At 35.1% G+C, this 22,925-nt stretch overlaps 1 protein-coding gene across 5 annotated transcripts in view; it reads right to left on the minus strand.

Annotated features, from left to right (window-relative positions):
* Positions 1-22,925, minus strand: part of ANKHD1 (ankyrin repeat and KH domain containing 1) — a 132,077-nt gene that overhangs the window by 77,658 nt on the left and 31,494 nt on the right. For all 5 annotated transcript variants that reach the window (XM_037509152.2, XM_037509151.2, XM_037509150.1 and 2 more), the window contains exons 3-7: positions 16,247-16,403; positions 13,815-13,962; positions 12,674-12,821; positions 8,542-8,775; positions 6,407-6,501 (exon numbers count right to left, since the gene is read on the minus strand). In XM_037509152.2, the coding sequence (XP_037365049.1) occupies positions 6,407-6,501; positions 8,542-8,775; positions 12,674-12,821; positions 13,815-13,962; positions 16,247-16,403 (782 nt within the window). The remainder of the gene's footprint in view (positions 1-6,406; positions 6,502-8,541; positions 8,776-12,673; positions 12,822-13,814; positions 13,963-16,246; positions 16,404-22,925) is intronic.

The following is a 22,925-nucleotide window of genomic DNA, read 5'->3' on the forward strand; positions in this document are numbered from 1 at the left end:
AGATTTGGCAGTTTACTGTATGTAAGTTAAACACAATTTCAAAAGTATTATATTTTTCATCATTTCCAGGAGAAAGATTCCTGATGTACCCTGCAAACAATTATTTAGGAGAGTCATTAAAAAACCATAATAATTCTTCCAATTACTAACTTATTTGTTGTATAGATTGCTAACTAACTTTTCCCTATAAGTACTATACTGATGATCTTTACTTACCTTGAATTGTTGGCATATCCTTGTTAGAACAAGGTTATCTTGTTCAAAAATAAAGTAATACAGATACGGCTTGAGAATTGTTTTCCTTAGGAGTTGTGCAAAGATGACTGCAAATTCTTTACCACACCCTCTCATCAAGAGATAAATTTTATCTCCCACACCCCTCTGAATGTATGCTGCTCCAAGACTGCTTTAGTCCGTAAAATTTGGTAGAAATGATGCTGTGCCAATTCTAAAGCCTTTCTCTTAGAACGCTAATTCTTGACAGCCCATGGAGAGATCACCCAAGGAGGTCCCAGACTTCCAACCATCACCAGCAAGGTGCCAACCTGTGAATTAAATCATGTTGGAAATTCTAGCCAGTCACTATCTGACAGCACTGCATGTGAAACTTCCCCACTAAAAGAAAACAACGGAATAAATCAACCCAGAGTCATGAGAAATAACAAATAAGTCACTATCTTCTGAGTGATTTATAATACTGTCATGGACAACAAAATAGAAATTACATAGTACTTACTTAATCACATCTCAAAAAATATTTTCACTTCTAGGTAATTAAACTTGTCTTAAACACTCAGCTTTAATTTCTTTGTATTTGATGTCTTGTTTATAGATATGCATATATGTATGATATCTATGTGCCCACAAAAGAAGTAAAATGGTCCCTGGATTTATCTATATGATCAAATATACTAGAAATAATTTTGAAATCCAGTATTGTTTTATGTTGCCTGTATTGCTTTATCAACAAAGGCTTACATTTGCTAAGTACTATTCATTAAAATATTTTTATTCTGAAAGTTTGTGCTGTCAACAGAAAATTTATGTTAAGTCTTTTTGCAACTGTTAGCATATGCAAATAAATTATTGGCACATATATTTCATTTTACTATAAAATTTACCCATAATTTTTCTAACAAATGAAAATTTTTAAATTGCCTCAAATAAGAGTAAACATGTTAATAGCAGAAATATTTTACAGAAAAAATAAAACCTACACTAAGGCAGGCTATCACATAACCTTGTACAACCTACACAATTATTTGTGGTAGGCCTAGGACTTGAGCATCTGCTACCTACCTAATTGCATGATTTGGGGAAAAGATTATTGAATTTTCTTGTTTTTCAGTTCTTTTAGTTATGAAATGTAGAAAATGGGGGCCTCTGTGGTGGCGCAAGGAGTTAAGTCTCAGCACTATCAAACTATCAGCAGCCATCACACCATTAGTTCAATCCCCAGCCAGGGAGCTGACCCACAATATGGCTCAGCAGACCTCTCCTGTTTTGCCCACTGTTCCCCTCAGCAGAGTATTTCAGTGGATCCGCCTGTTCTGCTCCCCACTTTGTCTCCGGTGAATCCTCTCATGCCCCCTACACCTCTGGCCTACACCCTTGTTCTTGTATGCATAAGTAAATAAATCTTTTTTTAAAAAAATGTAGAAAATGGCCTTAACTTCCATTTTAAAGAATTTATGTTGACAGCATTGAAGGTGAATGATGAATCTAATCCGAGGTTATCCTGAAAATAAATAAATGCTTTATAGGATATCCATAGCGTACATATTAGTCAATATATATTCAATGTCAATTTGCTATATAGGATTTTAATATGAAGCTTACAAAAACATTAAAAATGTGTCCACAATCTCCAAAATTAGGTTTAAGCAATAATTAAAATCAAATATATTACTACGAGATTACATGTCACCATCCTTTCCAAAAAAATATACTCAGGTATTACTTGTGTTTAAAATCAGGTTAAGAAATAACACAAACCAAAAATCACTTAAAGGAACTAGAAAAATACTAAACTAAGCACAGAACTAGTAGAAGGAAATAATAAAGATCAGAGCAGAGATAAGCAAAATAGAGAATAGACAAAATAAAAAAAAAAAAACCCATAAAAGTTTATTCTTTGAAAAGATCAACAAAATCAACACACCTTTAGCAAGCTGGACTAAGAAAAAGGAAAAAAGACTCAAATCACTAAAATCAGAAATAAAATTGGGAATATTATTACTGATTCTTCAGAAATAAAAAGGGTTCCAGGATTAAGTTACCATGAACAACTATGCACCAACAAATTGGATAACAGATGAAATGGACAAACTGCTAGAAATACAAAACCTACAAAAACTAAACTATGAAGAAATAGGAAATCAGAATAAATCTATAGCTAGTAAGGAGAATGAATCAGGAACAAAAAAAATCTTTCAGGGCCTCCCTGGTTGAGTGCCGCACTTGTGAAGCTGTCTGCAGCCTCAGCAGCACGGTTTCTATCCAGGCTGGCCGGCGAGAAAACCACATGGCCTGGCAGACCTCTCCTGTAGTGCCCGGTGCTCCCCGCAGCAGTGTATTTCGTCAGTCTGCCCGTTCTGTTCCCAGCTCTGTCTCTGGTGAATCCTCTCACCCTCCCGCGCATCTGGTCTGTACCCTGGTTCTTGCATAAAAATAAATAAATCTTTTTTTCTTTCTTTTTTAATGATTTATTCATTTATTTATACAAGTACTGGGTACAGTAAGAAGTGCGGGAGGGTGAGAGCATTCACCAGAGCCAGAGCCAGAGCAGAGCAGGTGGAGTGATAAAGTACACTGCTGGGGGGAGCAGCGGGGCAGCAGGAGAGGTCTGCGCGCCATGTGGGACCCTTGCCAGGAGCCGGGGATCGAACCAGCACTGCAGAGCCTGCGGGCAGCCTCCGCAACCCAGCACTCAACCGCTGCGCCACCAGGGAGGCTCAATAAATAAATCTTAAAAAAAAAAAACAAAAAACCAACCTTTCAACAAGTAAAAGTACTGAACTTTACTACTTCACTAGTAAATTCTACCAAACATATCAGTAAGACTTAAACTACTCTTTCTCAAACTTTTCCCAAAAACTGAAGAGGAGGGAACACTTCTTAATGCATTATATAAGGTCAGCATCACTACGATACTAAATTCAGACAAAGAAAACTACAGACCAATATTCTTTATAAGCATTAATGCAAGAGTCCTCAGCAAAATACTAAAAAAAGTAATTCAGCAGCAAAAATCCCACGACCATGTGGGATTTGTTCCTGGAATTCAAAAGACAGATCAATATATACAAATTGATCAACGTAATACGCCATATTAACAGAATAGGGGGGAAAAATCATAGGATCATCTCCACTGATACAGAAGGAGTTGACAAAATAAAACACCCTTTCTTTCTAAGAATACTCCACAAAGCAGGAGTAGAAGTAAAGTACCTTAACATAACAAAAGTCGTATGTGAAAAACCCACAGTTGACATCGTACTCCATGGTGAAACACCGAAACCTTTTCCTCTAAGATCAGGAACAAGATAAGGATGCTCACTTTCACCATTTTTATTCAATATAGTATTGAAAGCTCTAATCAGAGCAATTAGGCAAAAAAAAAAAAAAAAAAAGCATCCAAATCAGAAAGGAAGAAGTTTAATTATCTCTGTTCACAATTGATATACTTGTATATGTAGAAAACCATAAAGACGATACACAAAATATTGACAGGTAATAAATTCAGTAAGGTACCAGAACACAAAGTCAACACATAAATCAGGTGCATTTCAATACACTAATAGTAAATGATCCAAAAAGGGTATTACAAAACCAATTCCATTTACGATAGCATCCAAAAAATAAATAAATAAGGGCCTCCCTGGTGGTGCAGCGGTTGAGCGCTGGCTTGCGAAGCTGCCCGCAGCCTCTGTAGCACCGGTTCGATCCCCGGGCTGCTCCCCGGCCACCAGAGGAGGGTCCCACAAGGCGCGCAGACCCCTCCTGCCGCCCGCTGCTCCCCTCAGCAGTGTACTCCGGTCCTTCCGCCTGCTCTGCTCCCAGCTCTGGCTCTGGTGAATTCTCTCACCCTCCCGCACTTCTGACTGTACCCAGTGCTTGTATAAATAAATCTTTTTTAAAAAATAAATAAATAAAATACTTAGGAATTCAAAATAAAACACCTGTATAATGGAAACTACAAAATATTGCTGAAAGAAATTAAAGATATAACTAAATGGAAACATGTTCCATATTTATCAGTCAGAAGACATAATATTGTTAAGATGACAATACTATCCAAAACGATCTACAGATTCAATGTAATTTCTATCAAAGGCCCAGTGGCAATTTGGCAGAAATAGAAAGGCCCATCCTAAAATTCATAAAGAATCTAAAGGGATCCTGAAATAGCCAAAACTATCTTGAAAAAGAAAAATAAAGTTGGGGACTCACAGTTTCAGATTTCAAATTTTATACAAAGCTACAGTAATCACAACACAGCAGTACTGGCTTAAAGACAGGGATAGATATAAATAGAATAGAATACAGAGCACAGAAATAAACTCTTACACATATGGTCAAATATTGCTGACAAGGGTATGAAGACCATTCAATTGAGAAATGACAGCCTTTTCATTAAATGCTGTTGGGAAAACTGGATATCTGCATGCAAAAGAATGGAATTAGACCCTCACCTTATACCACATACAAGTATTAACTCAAAATGGATCAAAGACAAAGCTTTATATCTTTGGATTTGGCAATGATTTTTTTTGGATATGATACAAAAGGCAGAGGCAACAAAACAAAGATGAGCAAAGGATTTGAATGGACATTTCTACAAAGAATATATACAAATGGCCAGTGAAAACATGCTTAGTGGCACTAATCACTAGGGAAATGGAAATTAAAAGCACACAATACCACCTCAAACCATTATAAGCACCATCAAAAAATAAAGAAAATAACTGTTGGTCATGGATGGAGCTGGAAGGGATCATGCTCAGCGAAATAAGCCAGAAAGAAAAAGAAAAATATCGGATGGTCTCACTCATAGCAGGAATCTAGAAAACTTAAATAAGGGACCAGGAAAAAGAATAACTGTAAGAGAGAAAATATCAAAATCAACAAACAACTATGAACCAGAGACACTCTATGGGGGATGGGGGGCGGGGAAAGGAGTGCTTAGGGTAAAAATAAGGGGGTTGTAATTGTATGGGGAATATAAAAATAAAATTTAAAAAAAAACTGTTGGTGAGGATGTGGAGAAATCAAAAATCTGGACACTACTAGTGGGAATACATAACCACTGTGGTAAACAGTTCCTCAAAAAATTAAAAACAGAATTACCATGTGATTAAGAAATGCCACTTTGGGGTATATAACCAAAAGAATTAAAAGCAGAGACTCAAATAGCTATTTGTACACCCATGTTTACAGTAGCATTATTTATAATAGCTAAAGCACAGAGGAAAGCCAAATGGTTGTCAAAGGCGAAATGGACAATCAAAATGTGGTTTATACATACAATAAAATATTATATAGTCTCAAAGAGGAAGGAAATTCTGACATATACTGTAACATGGATGAATCTTGAAGACATTATACTAAGTACTTTGTCACAGAAATACAAGTGCTATATGATTCCATTTATATGAGGTGCTTAAGAATACTGAAAATCAGAGATAAAAGTAAAATGGTGATTGCCAGGGTATAGAGTTTCAATTTTACAAGATGAAAAATTCTGTAGATAGGGACTCCCTGGTGGCGCCAAGGGGTTAAGCATAGCACTGTGAAGCAATCTGCAGCCTCTGCAGCACGAGTTCAATCCCCAGCCAACCAGGGAGCAACCTACATGGCCCAGCAGAACTCGCCTGTCTCGCCCACTGCTCCCCTCAGCAGGGTATTTCGATCAGTCTGCCTGTTCTGTTCCCCACTCTGTCTCTGGTGAATCCTCTCACCCCCCCCTGCATCTCTGGCCTGTACCCCAGCTCTTGTATGCATAAATAAATATATCTTTAAAAAAAAAATTCTGTATATAAATGGTAGTGATGGTTGCAAAATATTATGAATGTATTTAATGCCAAAGGACCGTACACTTAAAAATGGTTAAGATGGCAAATTTTATGTTACATGTATTTTACAACAATTTAAAAAGTTGAAAAGAAAAAGTTTACCAGTGTTGTGATTTTGCAATGCCTGCCTTTTGTACTGTCTCCTACACTGACAGATTTACTATCAAACCATTGTATACTTCCCCTTTCCTCTCTGATAATGTACAGATTTTTTCAAATCTTTACGGATCTTATAATGAAAATTTTCAAAAAACCCCACTAACTTTTAAAGGCTTAAACACACACAACCTTTTCTTCCCATAAAATCTCAAGTGAACACAATTAAAAATTACCATGCAAGCCTCCATTAAGGCAGTATGCATCTCATCTGTTTTGTGTTCTTGATCTGCACCAGCATCAAGTAGAAAGCGAACCATATCCAAATGGCCTTAAAAAAAAAAACAAACACACAAATTAAAACACAAAGTTTCTAAAGACCTGAGGATCAATTTAATACATAAGTGTTAAAAAGGGAATTTTTTTCTTTCAGATGCCTGTACAAAAATTTTAAGGCAAAGTATTTTGCATTCAATTAATCAATGAGTTTTATAAAGCCAATCCAAAAAAAGAAGGTTCTTGTCAAAGTCTATCTAAATTTGATTTAATCAATCTAAAAAATACACAAGTCAAGTAAAGCAACAACAGTTATTCTTTTATTTAATCTGTATAAACTATCAAATTAGAAGACCAAAATCAAATAGAATGCCAGTTAAAGTATGTTTGGCTATTTTTTCAGAAAAACAGCTTTGAAATAACCATAAACTCACTGTGGTAATAAATAGCAGGCACAGAAAACTCCATTCAAAATAATTTCAAACCCTCTTGATATATTTAATATATAAAAAGTCTTAATCATCAATAAGGCACACTTCAATAGAAAAATGGATGAAGGACATGAAATGGCAATTCAAAAAAGAAAGGCAAATGATGAAAAGACTATTAAGCCTTCCTACTAAACAAGCGCGAATAAAATTAAACACCATTTTCACTATCAAAATGGCAAATATTAAAAAGAATGATAATACCCAGTGTCGGTGAGGGTGTAGGGTGGGGTAAAGGGTACTCTCAAACACTGCTGGTGGGAGTGTAAATTGGTTCAACCTTTCTAGAAGGCAATTTGGCAATATGTATCAAAAGCCTTAAAAATGTCCATACCCTTTGACCCAGCAATTCCACTTCCAGGAATTTATCCTAAGGAAATAATCAGAGATTAGGCAAAGATGTCTGTACAAGGATGTAATCACAGTGTTTTTAATAATAGTGAAAAACTGGGAACAATTCAATTGTCCAAAAATAGGCAATTATGATGGATCCATCTGATGTATTTGGCAGAGACTGCCAGTTCCCTACCCAATATTCATCTCTCATTTCTTCTTAAAAACAGTACTCTGATTTCATCTGAGTGGCAACATGTCTGACTAAAAGACTACATCTCCCAGTCTCTTTTGCTGCTATGTATAGTCAATGTGAAGTAAGTAGGGATTTAAGGCAGAACTTCTAGGAAAACTCCTTAAAGTAATATGACTAAACTTGAAGGCATTCCCCATTTTGCCCTTACCCTCTTCATCCTTCCTAGAACATGAATTGCTGGGGCTTTAGCTACCATCATGGATCGTAGGTAATCTTGATGATAGAAACTACATAGTAGGATGGTAGAAGAGAAAAATATAATTCTGAGATCTTGCTGCAATGGAACTGCCATAATAGCTCTTAGATAGCCTATCTTTGGACTTGATTTTTTGCTCAAGAGAAAAAGATTTTCTTTTATTCACATCATTGGTAATTTAGATTTTATGAAACGTAAACGAATCTACTTCTAACTGAAATTACAATACTATGTGACCATCAAGTTATAAGAGTTATTAAGATGGGAAAATGTCCACAACATACCACTAAATAAAATACAGATTGTAAGTGTTAAGGGTACAATTGTTTTATTTATATATGTCTGTATGTCTTTATTTATACATATACTTAAAAACACTGGAAGTAAATGAACTGAAAATATTCTTTACGTGCTTTTTAAATCTTTACATGTCATTGTAAAATTTCTTTAAGATACTCTGTTTTTCAGGTTTTTTCTATCAGTGTGGTTATTATTGAGTGTGTATTATTTGTGAAACAAAGGTTGGAAAAATCATATAAAACAAAAGTTATTAAATAATGGAAATCCTTTAAAGTCATGCTAAGAATTTAGCTGTCTTTATAATTAATTGAATAAATTTGAGTTAAAATAATAAACATACACTGTGAAACTATGTTATAGGAAATACAGGCTAAATAGACTTGCTATATAATCTCTTATCTGCTAGATAATTTATAGGACAGGAAAAACAAGCAATATAAAATTAACTCAAATACTCAATACTCAAATATTCAAAGATTTTATGGAAAAAACTATAAATACTCATATATGTTTAGAAAGTACCTTTGTAGCATGCAAGTGTAAGAGCACTTTCTTTGAATTCATTAGAATGAGTGTTGATTCCTGCCCCATGATCTAGAAGAACTCTCGCAACTTCCACATGACCTGCACTGGCTGCTTCCATTAAGGGGGTGTGTCCATTTTCATTATGATCTTCGATATTGGCACCTTCATTAAGCAGCACTTTTACAATGTCAACAAATCCTCCAGCACAAGCATAAGTTAGTGCAGTGTTTCCTAACAAAGAATAAAAGGAAATACAAAATTATGACAAAATATAAAGTTATGCTAATGTATTTCTCTAGTATATCTTTTTAATCTCCTTACATAAACCACTAGAACCATCATTAAGGGTTTTTTGTTGTTGTCATATTGATTAGAAGCATCATCCTAATTTTCTTGTTAAAGATTTTCCTAAATTCCAATATAAAAGAATATATACTATAAATGTCCAAATAACATAAATGTCCACAATCTTAAACCTGAAGACACAGATTAATACTGTTTGATACTGGGGGTGACTGCAAATGGGCACAAGGAATTTTTTTGTTGTGATGGAAATGTTCTAAAATTAGATTGCATTGAAGACTGCTCTACTCCATACATTTCCTAAAAATCAGGTACACAAAAACTGGTGAATTTTATGGTATGTAAAATATTCTCAATAAAGCTTTGAGGACCTCCCCGGTGGCGCAGTGGTTGAGCGCTGGGTTGCGAAGCTGCCCAAAGACTCTGCAGCGCCAGTTCGATTCCCGGCTGCTCCCCGGCCCACCGGAGGAGGGTCCCACATGGCGCACAGACCCCCTCCTGCCGCCCGCTGCTCCCCTCAGCAGTGTACTTCGGTCTTTCTGCCTGTTCTGCTCCCCACTCTGGCTCTGGTGAATTCTCTCACCCTCCCACATCTGACTGTACCCAGTGCTTGTATAAATAAATAAATAAATCTTTAAAAAAATAATAATAAATAAAGCTTTGAAAAAGAAAAGGAAGTGGCTACATTTAATCTATACATCAAGGGTAAGTGGGACCCTACATTCTGGGGTCAAAGGGAAAACTTAAGTAAAAGCAGATACCTAGAATAGTCAGCACATTCCACATCCCCTCCATAGAAATGCATGTGGAGACATGGTTTTTGGTCTCTCTCTAGACTCACTGCTTTGGACTATGAAAGGACGAATCCTGGGAAAATGTATTTTTAACAAGCTCCCTAAGTGATTCTAACATGAAAGCAGTAGGCGTAATTTGTTAAGCCAAACAATTAAGTTAATTAAAAATTGAACTTGACCTCAGGCAAGCCCATTCCTCTCTCAAGATGTCTATCCTACTACCTTTTGAAAAATAAAGGTGTTGGAATAATCTGGTGCTTGCAAACTGAGTTCCAAAGAACTTCAGACTTCCCCCTAGAAGTTCCTCAGAGACAACAGAGAGGAGATGGAGAGCACCTCAGGACCTTAAGTCCCCACCTCTACCTGTTATATTTCCCATTTCGTCTGTGTACCATTATTACATCTCTGCTTCCACGTACTCATGTTAAAGTCTGGATTCTCGGATAAAGCATTCTACTGAACAACAGCAGAATATGCATTCTTTTCAAGTGCTCATAGAACGTTTTCTTTGCAAATTCAACAAGACTAAAATCATAAGATCTCTTCTTACCACAGTGGTATAAAACTAGAAATCAACTAACAGGAGAAAAACTAGAAAGTTACAAAAAAACAAGGAAATTAAAAAAGACTCTCCTGAAAAAAAGCAATGAATCAGAGACGTGAAAGTAAAAAAGCAACTTGATGTAAAATCAAAATTTTTTTTAGCTGAAAGCAACTTCAAACCCCAAGGAATTGGATGATCTCCAAGAATCCTCAAAGAGAAATTTAAAATATCCTTGATGGCAGCAACTTCTTTGCTAAGTATGAACAAACAAGTATGTACACGGCATTAATGTTACTAATCAAAAGCAAGTTATTTAGCACCCTATTTTAAAATCTTTTGCTGTGATTCCACAATGAATCTCACCTCCATTAAAAAAAACTGGTATAACAATGCAATAGATTATACAACTCTTTTAAATGTTTGTGAATAGTTAATAAAGTAGAAAATAAGTGGTCAGATACAAAATTGCATGTAGACTATGGTGAGTTCAAGTATGTAACTATACAAAAATATTGTAAGGCATGAGATTAACATGGTAACAGTGGTGTGAATTTCTGTGCCACAGAGATTTTCAGAGAGTAACCCTTTATCCTATCTACTTCTCTTCATTTTTCAAAAGTTTTTATGAGATATACTTTTATAAAGAGACAAATAAATCTGATGGTTCTAACAAATGCATTGCTTTCTTTTATGTAACTATGAGAGATACATTCTGATGTAATTGATAAAAGGAGTGATTTTCAAAGGTTAAAGGGTGCACACCAAATAAATTGCAAATTTATTTAAACTGCGAATTGCAATAAATGATTGGCACAGCCCAGTTTTCACATTCCATACTTGTATTTCATATAAAAACAGAAGAAAAAGGGAAATATCAAGGTGTTTTCCCTAAGGAAACACCTTAGGGTGATGTAGCAATGGCTCGGTGCCAGTAGTGGCAGGAGCAGTAGCAACAGTAGTAAGGGCTTCTTAGTCATCTACATTATTGCCATAGCATTTAATTACTTCATATTCTATTGAATTATAGTTTTAATTGTTTTATCTATATTACTTCGTATTGTCTCTTTGACTCAAAGCTAACCTACTTGAAGACAGAGAGATTTTAGTTATCATGTCTTCCAACTGGCCAAGCACAGAGCTTACAAAAAAACGAATAAACAACAAATACATTTTGACCTAAGTAACTCAAATAATTAAACAATATTCAACAAACTTTAAATGAGTCTATATTATTCTTCATTACCACATATATGCCTCTAATAGTATGATCTTTTACAATTTTCTTAATATATGAAATATTTGCTAAAAACAAAATGCATTCTTAGGATTTATTATAAATATCAATTTACAACTTTTAATATTTTCTTAGCTTATTTAATAGCATTCAATGCCATTTTGAAAAATCACATTCAACATTCTAATCACTCAAAATTACCCTAATCATTCAGAATATTCTAATCATTCAAAGTATTCCTTTTTCTTCTACTACTATACAACTTAGAAACACTTTACATTTTCTGAGTAACATTTTCTAAATTATAACTTGCATTACTACATGTAATTCCTTGAACTCCTTCCCTTTTTCTGTAAATGGCAACATTTTATCTCTCCTAATGGCTGAATAATATTTCATTTACCATGTGACTCAGCAAGACAAATACAAATACCCCTCAACAAAATTCCTTAAAATTTTTTTCTTTAAAAGTCCTCACCCCTTGGCTTGTCACTTAATTTTTTTTTCATCAAATTTTATTGATTTGCCATTCATTTACAAAAATATATGTTTGGGAGTTTTCACATTTCTTCCCTGATCTTTTGAAGATTTCTGTTTATTTAAGGGGGTTTCATCATTCAACAGTATAGGGCTGAAGATTGTTTTAAAAGCTCAGCAAAATATTATCATATCAGAACTCAAATTGCTCAGAATCTAACTGTTTAACAGTCTCAAGTAATTACGTATATCGATGTTACAACTAAGACAAAATGGCTGGCAGAAAACCTAAAATCCCTCCTATGGAGTATTGTATATTTTAAAAATAAAATTACTTTTACATTTAATATTTACTTAATGGTATGGAACACTGATAAGCTTATCTTATTAGTAAATGCATTTATTATACCTGACATGATAAATCTGAAGGTAAGTATTTTCAGGTTAATCTAAAGTCAAAAGTAGTTGTATCTAAATGAGACAAAGAACTATAAGAAATGTAGTTTTTAATTTTGCCTTTCTATATATTACAAATACTCTAGAAAAAAGGAAATTGTCAACAATAGGAAAACTGTTACTCTTGATCTACAAGACTCTAAGTGTGTTTTAAAGATTTTTGAAGATATTAATCTATATTTTACTCAGAGATTCTGAACAAGGGATAAGAGTTTTCTGTCGGTTTTCAACTAGTTTTCCCTAGGGACCTTTTTCATTGTCACAGGTTATAATTAATTATCAATTGGTTTTCCTCCAACTAATGTATCATTTTCTACATACCTGTTGCAGACTGGGAGTTGACATCTGCATCATGAAGAAGTAATAATTTCACAATATCTAAATAACCTCCACTGGATGCTGCCATTAAGGGAGTTATGTCTCCCTTATTTCCTCGGTCTTCAACGTTAGCATGCATAGCAAGCAATACCTTTAAAACAGACACACAAGAAGGAACTGTTAATTCTTACTATTAGTACTATTTCTAGAGAATGTACTGAATTTAGAAGATATTCTTTTAGAGGAAAAATGAAAAAGAAACACATTTTGGGAAAACATGCTAATATTCACTGCTTAAAATACCAGGCTAGATGCTATATTTTATAACACTATTACTTATTAATCTTTAAGTAATCAGATTAGCCATCCTGTTATAAAATGTATCTTCTCTTGTCAAATGATTTATATTGTTTGGGTTATATAAAAGAGAACAACAAGGGCCTCCCCGGTGGCGCAGCGGTTGAGCGCTGGGTTGCGAAGCTGCCCGGTGGCCTCGGAGGCGCCGGTTCGATCCCCAGCTGCTCCCCGGCCACTGGAGGAGGGTCCCACATGGCGCGCAGGCCTCTCCTGCCGCCCACTGCTCCCCTCAGCAGTGTACTTCGGTCCTTCTGCCTGCTCTGCTCCCCGCTCTGGCTCTGGTGAATTCTCTCACCCTCCCGTGCTTCTGACTGTACCCAGTGCATGTATAAACAAAAACAAACAAACAAACAAATAAATAAAACATGCCTCTATTAAAAAAAAAAAAGAACAACAAAACTATACTCACAAGTGAGAAACTAATTGGTTAAGCACATGTCTCACGTAGAGTGAGAAAAGTAAATGAACTGCGGTAATTTAAATGAATTAAATGAAATGAAAACAAATCACTACTTTGTATTATAGTTGTGTACTAGTGCTAAAGAGAAGGTTAAAATACCATTTCTATGTATTTCTTATTCATGAGGACTAGTTTTGAGTAAATGGTAGAAAAGTGGACCAATGCCAGTTGTATGCATAGGCAATAAAATTATCTACAGTTTCAACTTTACCAACTGCCAAAAAGAAAGACCATGGAATCTATCAAGTTTCTCTTATTAGCCATGAAAACAGATAAATCATCAAAATACTTCCACAATTTTAATCACTAAGGATTACTTCTGCTTACTTGTGCTAATTCATAATAGCCAGCTGAACAAGCCAAACACAGCAGGCTTTCTCCTTCTTCTGTATGTTCATTTACACTTCTGCCTTCATCTAGCAATTTACGAACAGCATTCACATCCCCATCTGAACAAGCTTCTGCCAGACTGCGACTGCAAACAAAACAATCAACAATTAACCGACACAGAAAGAGTCAGGGTTCTGTAACAATAAACCATTCTCCCTTTATGCCTGTGGATGCCACCAACTAAGCATCTAAAAGTCTCCCCTTCCACTGCCATCATATCTAAGTTAGAGTCTCCCAGGGAGCTAGGACAGCTGTGGAAGCTCTTTATCAGAGGTTAAACTTTGAAACAACCAATGAGAGACTAAGAAGTCATTTTACACAATGGGGAAAGCCCACAGACTGTGTGTTAACAGATTCAAATACCAAGTGATCCAGAGGCTCTGGGTTTTTCACTTACGCCACAGTGGAGGAGGTGGATGCAGCCAAGAATGCAATGCTACACAAGAAGGATGGATGGAAAGAGTTGTAGTTGTGGAACCAAAAAGGACTATGTCAAAAGAAGGTTCTCAAAGACCCCAAGCCCATTTAACTGAAAAAGATTTTTGTTGGTGGCATTAAAGAAGACACTGAAGAGCATCACCTAGATTATTTTGAGCAGTGTGGGAAAACAGAAGTGACTGAAATCATGACTGATCAAGGCAGTGGCAAGAAAAGAGGCTCTGTTTTTGTAACCTTTGATGAGTGTGATTTTGTAGACAACACTACGAATGTCCACAAGGAAAGCCCTATCTAAGCAAGGTATGGCCAGTACTTCATCCAGCCAAAGAGGTAGAAGTGGTTCTAGAAACTTTGGTGGAGGTCATAGAGATGGTTTTGGTGGGAATAACAACACTAGTCATGGAGGAAACCATAGTGGTCAAGGTGGCTTTGGTGGCAGCCATGGTAGTGGTGGATATGTTGGCAGTGGTTACCTACAATGGATGTGGTAATGACAGAAGCAACTGCAACCGTGGTAGAATCTACAATGGTTTTGGCAATTACAACAATCAATCTTCAAATTTTGGACCCAGGAAAGGAGGAGACTTTGACAGCATAAGCTCTGATTCCTATGGTGGTGGAGGCCAATATTTTGCCAAACCACAAAAAAAGGTCCTGTGGTGGTACCAGTAGGAGAAACAGTAGCTATGGCAGTGGTAGAAGGTTTTAGTTTACTGCCAGGAAACAAAGTTTAGCAGAAGAGGAGAGCCAGAGAAGTGACAAGGAAGCTACAGATTACAGCATATTTGAGAATTCAGTGAACTCAATGGTGGCAGAAGAAATGTTTTAGACAATGCTCACATATATGAGCAAAAAAAAAAAAAAAAAAAAAACACCTTGAGGACTGTATTTGTGACTCATCATTTAACAGATTAATTTAGTTCCTGTTCTGTGGAAAGTGTAAAGCATTCCAACCAAGGACTTAATGTATAATTTTTTTTTGCACTCACACTGTTGATAGTGTGATCATGACATTGAATTTTTAATAATAAAATGTATTATGTGTATTTTTAATAATAATAATCATACTAAAAATAGCCATACATAGAAAACTGTTGATACAGTAACAAAAATATGAATATATTTTTAACTGAGCATCTTTGTTTGCAATACTAAGTATTTGTGTACAGCAAGCAAGCCAGTAAGGCAATAAATTGAGTATGAAAATAGCCATTATTTTTTTCCTTCAAAATATTCTAACATATTAAAATTTTAAATGCCTTTAAAAGCATTAGACAGATACGTTTTTAAACTTTACCGGTAAAATGATTCCCAAAGACATATAAGACACAATCCTATGGGTTAAAATTTTAATAGCAGGTGAAAAACTAAGTAAAAATGTTATTGCAGAATGATTTTAAAAATTGGTGACTCCAAATTTTAATGTGCCTACACATCACTTGTGTTTCTTGTTAAAATGCATATTCTGATTCAGTAAATCTAAAGTAGAATATGAAATTCTGCATTTTTAAGCTCTCAGGTAGATGCTGAAGCTGCTAGTCCATGAACCATATTTAGCAAGCACCTAGATTAATGCATTGATGCTCAAGCTGTTAGTTTAGAGTTTAAAATAAACTCTAATTTTTAAATTTTAAATAGAATAAACTCACAATTTTTAGAATAAATAACTTCCTTAGCAATGGAAATTATTTAGTTTGGATTTTTATTCAGTTTGGAGATCTCACAGACACTAATATAGTACATTCCACAAGAAAACTCAGAGAATGAGGGGAATGAAGAAAATAAAACATACATTTTATATCCATATTAAAAAAATACACTTATATCCACTCTAACATCCATTTGTTAAAATTTATAAATCCCTCCAAAATACATGTTTAATCAAAAATTGCTATTTCAACATTCACTCAAGAAAGTCAATAAACACATACGTGTCCACTTGTCCTGCATTGTGGCTGTTTTCTGCTCTCATTCGTGTCAGTGCGGCAGCAGCTTCATCCAGTGCACAACTTACTGAGGATGTCAATCTCCGGAGTACCTCAGGATCTGCAAAAGCTTTACCATCAGCAGTGGACAATTTGCCAATTCCTTCAAGTATGCATCAATCAGGTTGTGCAGAGGAAGAAAAAGTAAAAAATGCAAATTATAATTACATTTGTAAGCATTATCATCTAAGGTAAAAATGGCATAGTCTCCATAGATAAGGCTAACAGAAGGTAAGGCTGGTAATTTTCATTGGGTCACTAACGTCAAAAGGCATATCCACCTGTTTTAGTCTTTCACCTTCACATGGTACATAATATTAATTTGTCCTTTATCTAAATCCAAGTATAACTTAATATGATGCTTATATCAAATGAATAGTATTTCTTTCAAAATATATAGCTATACTATAAGATATCAAGTACAGGATCCCATTTGTCTATACCTGTTTCAGTAATAATGAAGAGGATATTCTGTAATATTATAAAATATCCAATTGTTTCTTCCTTTGCTTGAAATCCTAGAACCATGTTCTGGGTCAACACTGTAAATTAAATTCATTTTAATTTTTTTATATTTATTATGTGCTTATAAGGTGCTTGACACTAAGACAAGAAAAGGTCAATAAGGGAAAATTCCTGTCCATCAGAGTCCACATGTCCAGTAGGACTATCAGATATCTAAGTTGTCATAGATCTTTTTCTTTAGATTCAGTGATGAATCAATTACTACCATAAGAGAAAATTTAGCTGATAAAATCACCTATTATTGCTGAAAATGAGAATATTCAATAAAATTTTGAAGAACCCAGAAAAAAAAGGGAAAACTTACCCAATAAAATATAGTGTATTATGATATTATGCAAATTATAATATGAAACTCACACTGAAAAAGAATAATTATATCAAGAGTATATAACAGAGGGGCCTCCCTGGTGGCGCAGGGGTTAAGACGCAACCTATGAAGCAATCCGCAGCCACTGCAGCACAAGTTCGATTCCCTGCCGGCCAGGGAGAAACCCACATGGTGGGACAGACCTCTCCTGTCTCGCCCGCTGCTCCCCTCAGCAGTGTACTTTGGTCTGTCTGCCTGTTCTATTCCCCACTCTGTCTCTGGTGAATCCTCTCACCCCCCTGTGCATCTCTGGCCTGTACCCCAATTCTTGTATAAAAATAAATAAATCTTAAAAAAAAAAAAAGAAATTTCTTTAAAAAAAAAAAAAAAAAGAGTATATAACAGAGACCCCTCCCTCAAAAATATCCTAGATCATCTGTAAATTCAATATATGATAAAGATTACATTTCATTATCAGTAGAGACCAGAGGGCTTATTTCATAAGAACTATTCAGAAATTGGCTACCATGTGAAAACTGAGTAAGAACTCTAATTCACATCATTCACAAAAATAAATACCAGGTAAATTTAAGATCTAAACGTAAAAAATTAAAACTAAAAAATAACATTAATATTATACTACGTAGAATTTTATCATATAGAATTTATCATGTAGAACTTATCATGTAGAATTTTTACAATGCTGATATAATCCATGAAAAGATAAGCATATATATAATTTCTAAAATTTCAATAAAAAATTCTACATAAAGCCATAAAGTTAAAAAACTGGAAATAAATCAATAGCCAATGATTTATCTCATTCACAAAGAGCTACTAGATAATTTATATGGATAATATAAAATTACTATAATCTATGAAATTGACCATAAAAAATTGGTTGGGGTGTGAGGTCCTCTCAAAAACCATTAATAGACCTGTTGGGGTACCAATTCAATAATAGTTATCAAATTTTTTAATGTAAATAAACTCTGATGTAGTGATAACCACATTGTCAGAATCTGTCCTCTGAAGATAGCTGTACAAGTAAGAAAAGTTACAAATATTTAGGGATATAAACTGCAGCATTATTTCTGATATGAAAAAATTGAAAATATGGAGGTTCCTCAAAAAGAAAAATAGAATTACCATATATAATCTAATAAGCCTACTTCTGGGTATTTCCTAAAGAATATGAAAACACTAATTTGAAAAGATGCAAACACTCTTATTTTCACTGCAGCATTATTCACAATAGCTAAGACAGGGAAACAACCCACGTGTCCAAGACAATGGATGAATAGATAAAAATATATATCTGTGTATGAATACACAGAGGAATACTACTCAGCCATAAAACAGATTATCTTGCTATTTTCTTTTTTTAAAGATTTAATTATTTATGCACACAAGAGCTGGGGTGTAGGCCAAAGGTGCAGAGGGTAAGAAGATTCACCAGAGACAGAGTGGGAAGCAGAATAGGCAGATGAATTGAAATACACTGCTGAGGGGAGCAGCAGGCGAGACAGGAGAGGTCTGCGGTGCCATGTGGGTTAGCCCCCTGGCTGGGGATCAAACTCGTGCTGCAGTAGCTGCAGACTGCTACATAGTGCTGACACTTAACCCACTGCACCACCAGGAAGGCCCCATATCTTGCTATTTTCAACAACACAGATGGCCCTTGAAGGGATTATGCTAAGTGAAATGAGTAAGGAGAAAGACAAATACTGTATGATTTCACCCATTTGGAACATAAAGGGGAAAAAAAGCAAATGAACAAAAAAAAATAAATAAATCCTTAGACTCTGACAACAAAATGGTGGTTCCCAGAGGTTAACAGAATTGGAAAGGAACAGAGGAGGCCAACTTGTTGGTGACGGATGGTGACTGCACATTTGGTGGTAGATGCAGGATGAAATATATACAGTTGCTTAAGTGAAAATATGTTCTCAGAAAACTTCTATAGCTATTATAAGAGAATGTTACTGCAATTAAAAGATTTTTAAAAACTGAAAATAATGTAAGTATTATTAAATAAGGAATTGGTAAAATAAATTACAGGCACCCAAGCAATACAATATTATCTTTTAAAAGGAGAAAGAACAACATGTTATGGAAGTATTTCACAATAAGTGGGAAAAAATAGTTACTTTTGCATGATATAAGCCTATTTTATTTTTTTTAAATTATGTATATTCAAACATAGACATGTATTTATATAAGCACAAGGGGGAAAGAACAGAAGTATATGTAAACCTTAACAATAAGAAGGTTTCATTATCTACTTAATACATTTCATATTGCTTTAATTATTTTTAATTCATTCATTTTTAATTGAGGTAATATCTGGAAATCCCCATTAGGTGTTGCCACTGTAGTGTCCTTACCACCACATGATTCATAGTCCACCACTGCAGTCCACTGTACTTCCTTCCCTCTTTGTTCTTATGGCCCCTGACCCCTAAGCCCTTCTGTATGTTTTGGTTTTGTAGTCAACCTTCAAGTGTCAGTTTTTACTTGTTTTTATCTGATCCTCAGTTATTCTATATTCCATCTATTAGTGACACCATATGGTATTTACCTTTCTCCTGACTTAATTCACTTAGCATTATCACTTCCAGCTTCATCCATGTTGCTGCAAATGGCATACATTTATCATTTTGATCACTGTGCATATATACCACATCTTCTTGATCCACTCATTTGTTTTTGGGCATTTAGGCTGTTTCCATAATTTAGCTATAGTAAATAGCGCTGCAATAAACACCAGTCTGCAATTTTCCTTTCAAATTAGTATTTAATTTTTCCTGTTGTATGGCAAATCCATTTTAAAGTTTTGAGACACCTCCATGCTGCTTTCCATAGGGCTGGATCAGTTTGCGTTCACACTAGCAGTGTAGGAGTGTTCTCTCTCTTCTCCATGTCCTCACCAGTACTTCTTTCTGACCTTTTCAATATGGGCCATTCTCACAGGTGTGAGATGGTATCTTACTGTGGTCTTAATTTGCATTTCTATGATGATAAGTGATGACGAACACTGAATGTCTCCTTTGGAGAAATGTCTATTTCATTCTTCTGCCCATTTTTTGATAGGGTTATTTGTCTTTTTTTGTTCATTTGTATCAATTCTTTGTAGATGTTTGCTATCAGTCCCTTGTCAGATATATGGTATGCACACATTTTCTCCCATTCAATAGGGTGTCTTTTTAGTTATGGTTTCTATTACTGTGCAGAAGCTTTTAAGTTTAATGCAGTCCCAGTTGTTTATGTTCTCTTTTGTTATTCTTGCTGTTGGGGATGAATCCCTAAAGACATCACTGAAGCTTATATAGTGAAATGTTTTGCCTATGTTTTCTTCTATGTATTTTATGGTTTGATGTCTTACATCTGTCTTTTATCCATTTTTAACTGATTTTTGTGTGTGGTGTGGAGATAGTGATCGAGTTTCATTCTTTTGCATGCAGCTGTCCAGTTTTCCCAACACCATTTATTGAAGAGGCTATCCTTGTTCCAGTGTATATTCTTGGCTCTTTTGCCATAGATTAACTTTCCATATAAGTGTGGGTTTGTTTCTGAACTCTCAATCCTGTTCCATAGGTCTTTGTGTCTGTTTTTGTTTCAGCACCAGGCTATTTAATTATTATGGCTTTGTAATATAATCTGATGTCTTAGAAATGTGAGGACGCCATTATCTTTTTTGTCAGGATTGTTTTTGCTATTTGGGGTCTTTTGTGATTCCATATGAATTTACGTACAGTTTGTTTCAGTTCTTTCAAAAATGCCATGGGTATTTTTATTGGGATTGCACTGAATCTGTATATTGCTTTGGGCAGGAATGCCATTTTGACAATATTAATTTTTCCAATCTATAAACAGGGAATATTTTTCCATTCCTTTGAGTCTTCTATTTCCTTTAACAATGTCTTAGAGTTTCCTTTGCATAGATCTTTTTATCTCCTTTGTTCGGTTCACATCCAGGTGTGTGTGTGTGTGTGTGTGTGTGTGTGTGTGAAAGATAGTGAACAGAATCACTTTCTTAATTTCTTCCTCTTTTATGTCATTGTTTGCATATAGGAAGGAAATTTTTTTTCAATGTTTTATTTTTAAAGATTTATTTATTTATGTATATAAGAGCTGGGGTGCAGGGCAGAGGTGTTGTGGTGGGGTGAGAGGATTCACCAGAGGCAGAGTGGGGAGCAGAACAGGTAGATGCACTGAAATACACTGCTGAGAGGAACAGTGGGCGAGACAGAAGAGGTCTGCTGCACCATGTGAGTTATCTCCCAGGCTGGGGATCGAACTCATGCCCTACACCACCAGGGAAGCCCGACAATTGATTTTTGTGAATTGACTTTATACCCCTGCCTAATTGTTCTAGCTAGAACCTCAAGTACTATGTTGAAAAATAGTGATGAGAGTGGAAATCCTTGTCTTGTATCAGATCTTAGTGGAAAGGATTTCAAGTTTTCACCATTGAGACTATTAGTTGTGGGTTTGTTGTAAATAGCTTTTATTATGTTATATTCCATTTATCCCATTTCTTGAGGGTTTTCATCATAAATGGATGCTGGATCTTATCAAATGCTTGCTTTCTTAGTATCTATTGATATGATCATATGGTTTTTATCTATCTTTTGTTGATGTGATAAACTACTTTTATGGATTTTTGGATAATGAACCGCCCATGTGTCCCTGGTATGAATGCCACCTGGTCATGGCATATGATTCTTTTAATGTATTTTTCGATTCATTTTGTAAGGATTTTATTGAGGATTTTTGCATATGTGCTTTTAAGGGATATTGGTCTGTAATTTCCTTTCTTTTTCTTTTTTGTTTTGTTTTGGTATTAATGTATTTGGCAGTATTCCTTCATATCAGTTTTCTGGAAGAGTCTGAGCAGGATAGGTATTAGTTAATCTAATCTGAAGGTTTGGTAGAATTCACTTGTTATCTAGTCCTGGATTTTTTTTTTTTTTTTTGAGTTTTGATTAGTGTTTCAATTTCTTAGCTTATGATCAGTTTGCTCAGGATTTCTCTTTCTTCCCTATTTCATCTTGATGGTAATGTAATTCTAAAAATTTGTTCAGGGCCTCCTCTGGTGGCGCAGGTGGCTGAGCGCAGCACTGTGAAGCTGTCTGTAGCCTCTGCAGCACCGGTTCGATGCCGGCCAGAAAGAGTCCCACAAGGCGCGGCAGACCTCTCCTGTCTTACCCACTGCTCCCCCCTCAGCAGTGTATTTCGTCAGTCTGCCTGTTCTGTTCCCCACTCTGTCTCTGGTGAATCCTCTCACCCTCCTGCACATCTGGGCTGTACCCTGATTGTTGTATAAATAAATAAATCTTTAAAAAAATCTCTAAAAAAAAAAAAAATTTAAAAAAATTAAAAATTCGTTCATCTCTTCTAGGTTATTGAATGTTAGTGTATAGTTGTTCATCATAGTCTCTAATTAGCCTCCAAATTTCTGCAACATGTGTTGTTGCAGAATCGCCTCTTTCATTTCTGATCCTATGTATTTGAGATTTCACCCTTATTTTTTTAGAAAGCCTTGCTAGAGGTTTGTCTACTTTTCAAAAAAATCAGCTTTTGGTTCCATTAATCTTTGGGTATCTTTTTAATTTCTTTACTACCTATATCTGTTTTGATTTTTATTATTTCTCTTCTACTGACCTTTGGATTTGTTTGTTCTTTTTCTAATTCTTTGCGATGACAAAAAAAGGTTATTTTATCTGTGTTCTTTCTTGTTTCTTGATGTGGGCCTATATTGCTATACATTTCCCTCAAAGTACTGCTTTG

This window comes from Talpa occidentalis, unplaced genomic scaffold (assembly GCF_014898055.3).
Source record: "Talpa occidentalis isolate TD23 unplaced genomic scaffold, MPIMG_talOcc4v2.1 talOcc4.13, whole genome shotgun sequence".
Lineage (NCBI taxonomy): Eukaryota > Metazoa > Chordata > Mammalia > Eulipotyphla > Talpidae > Talpa > Talpa occidentalis.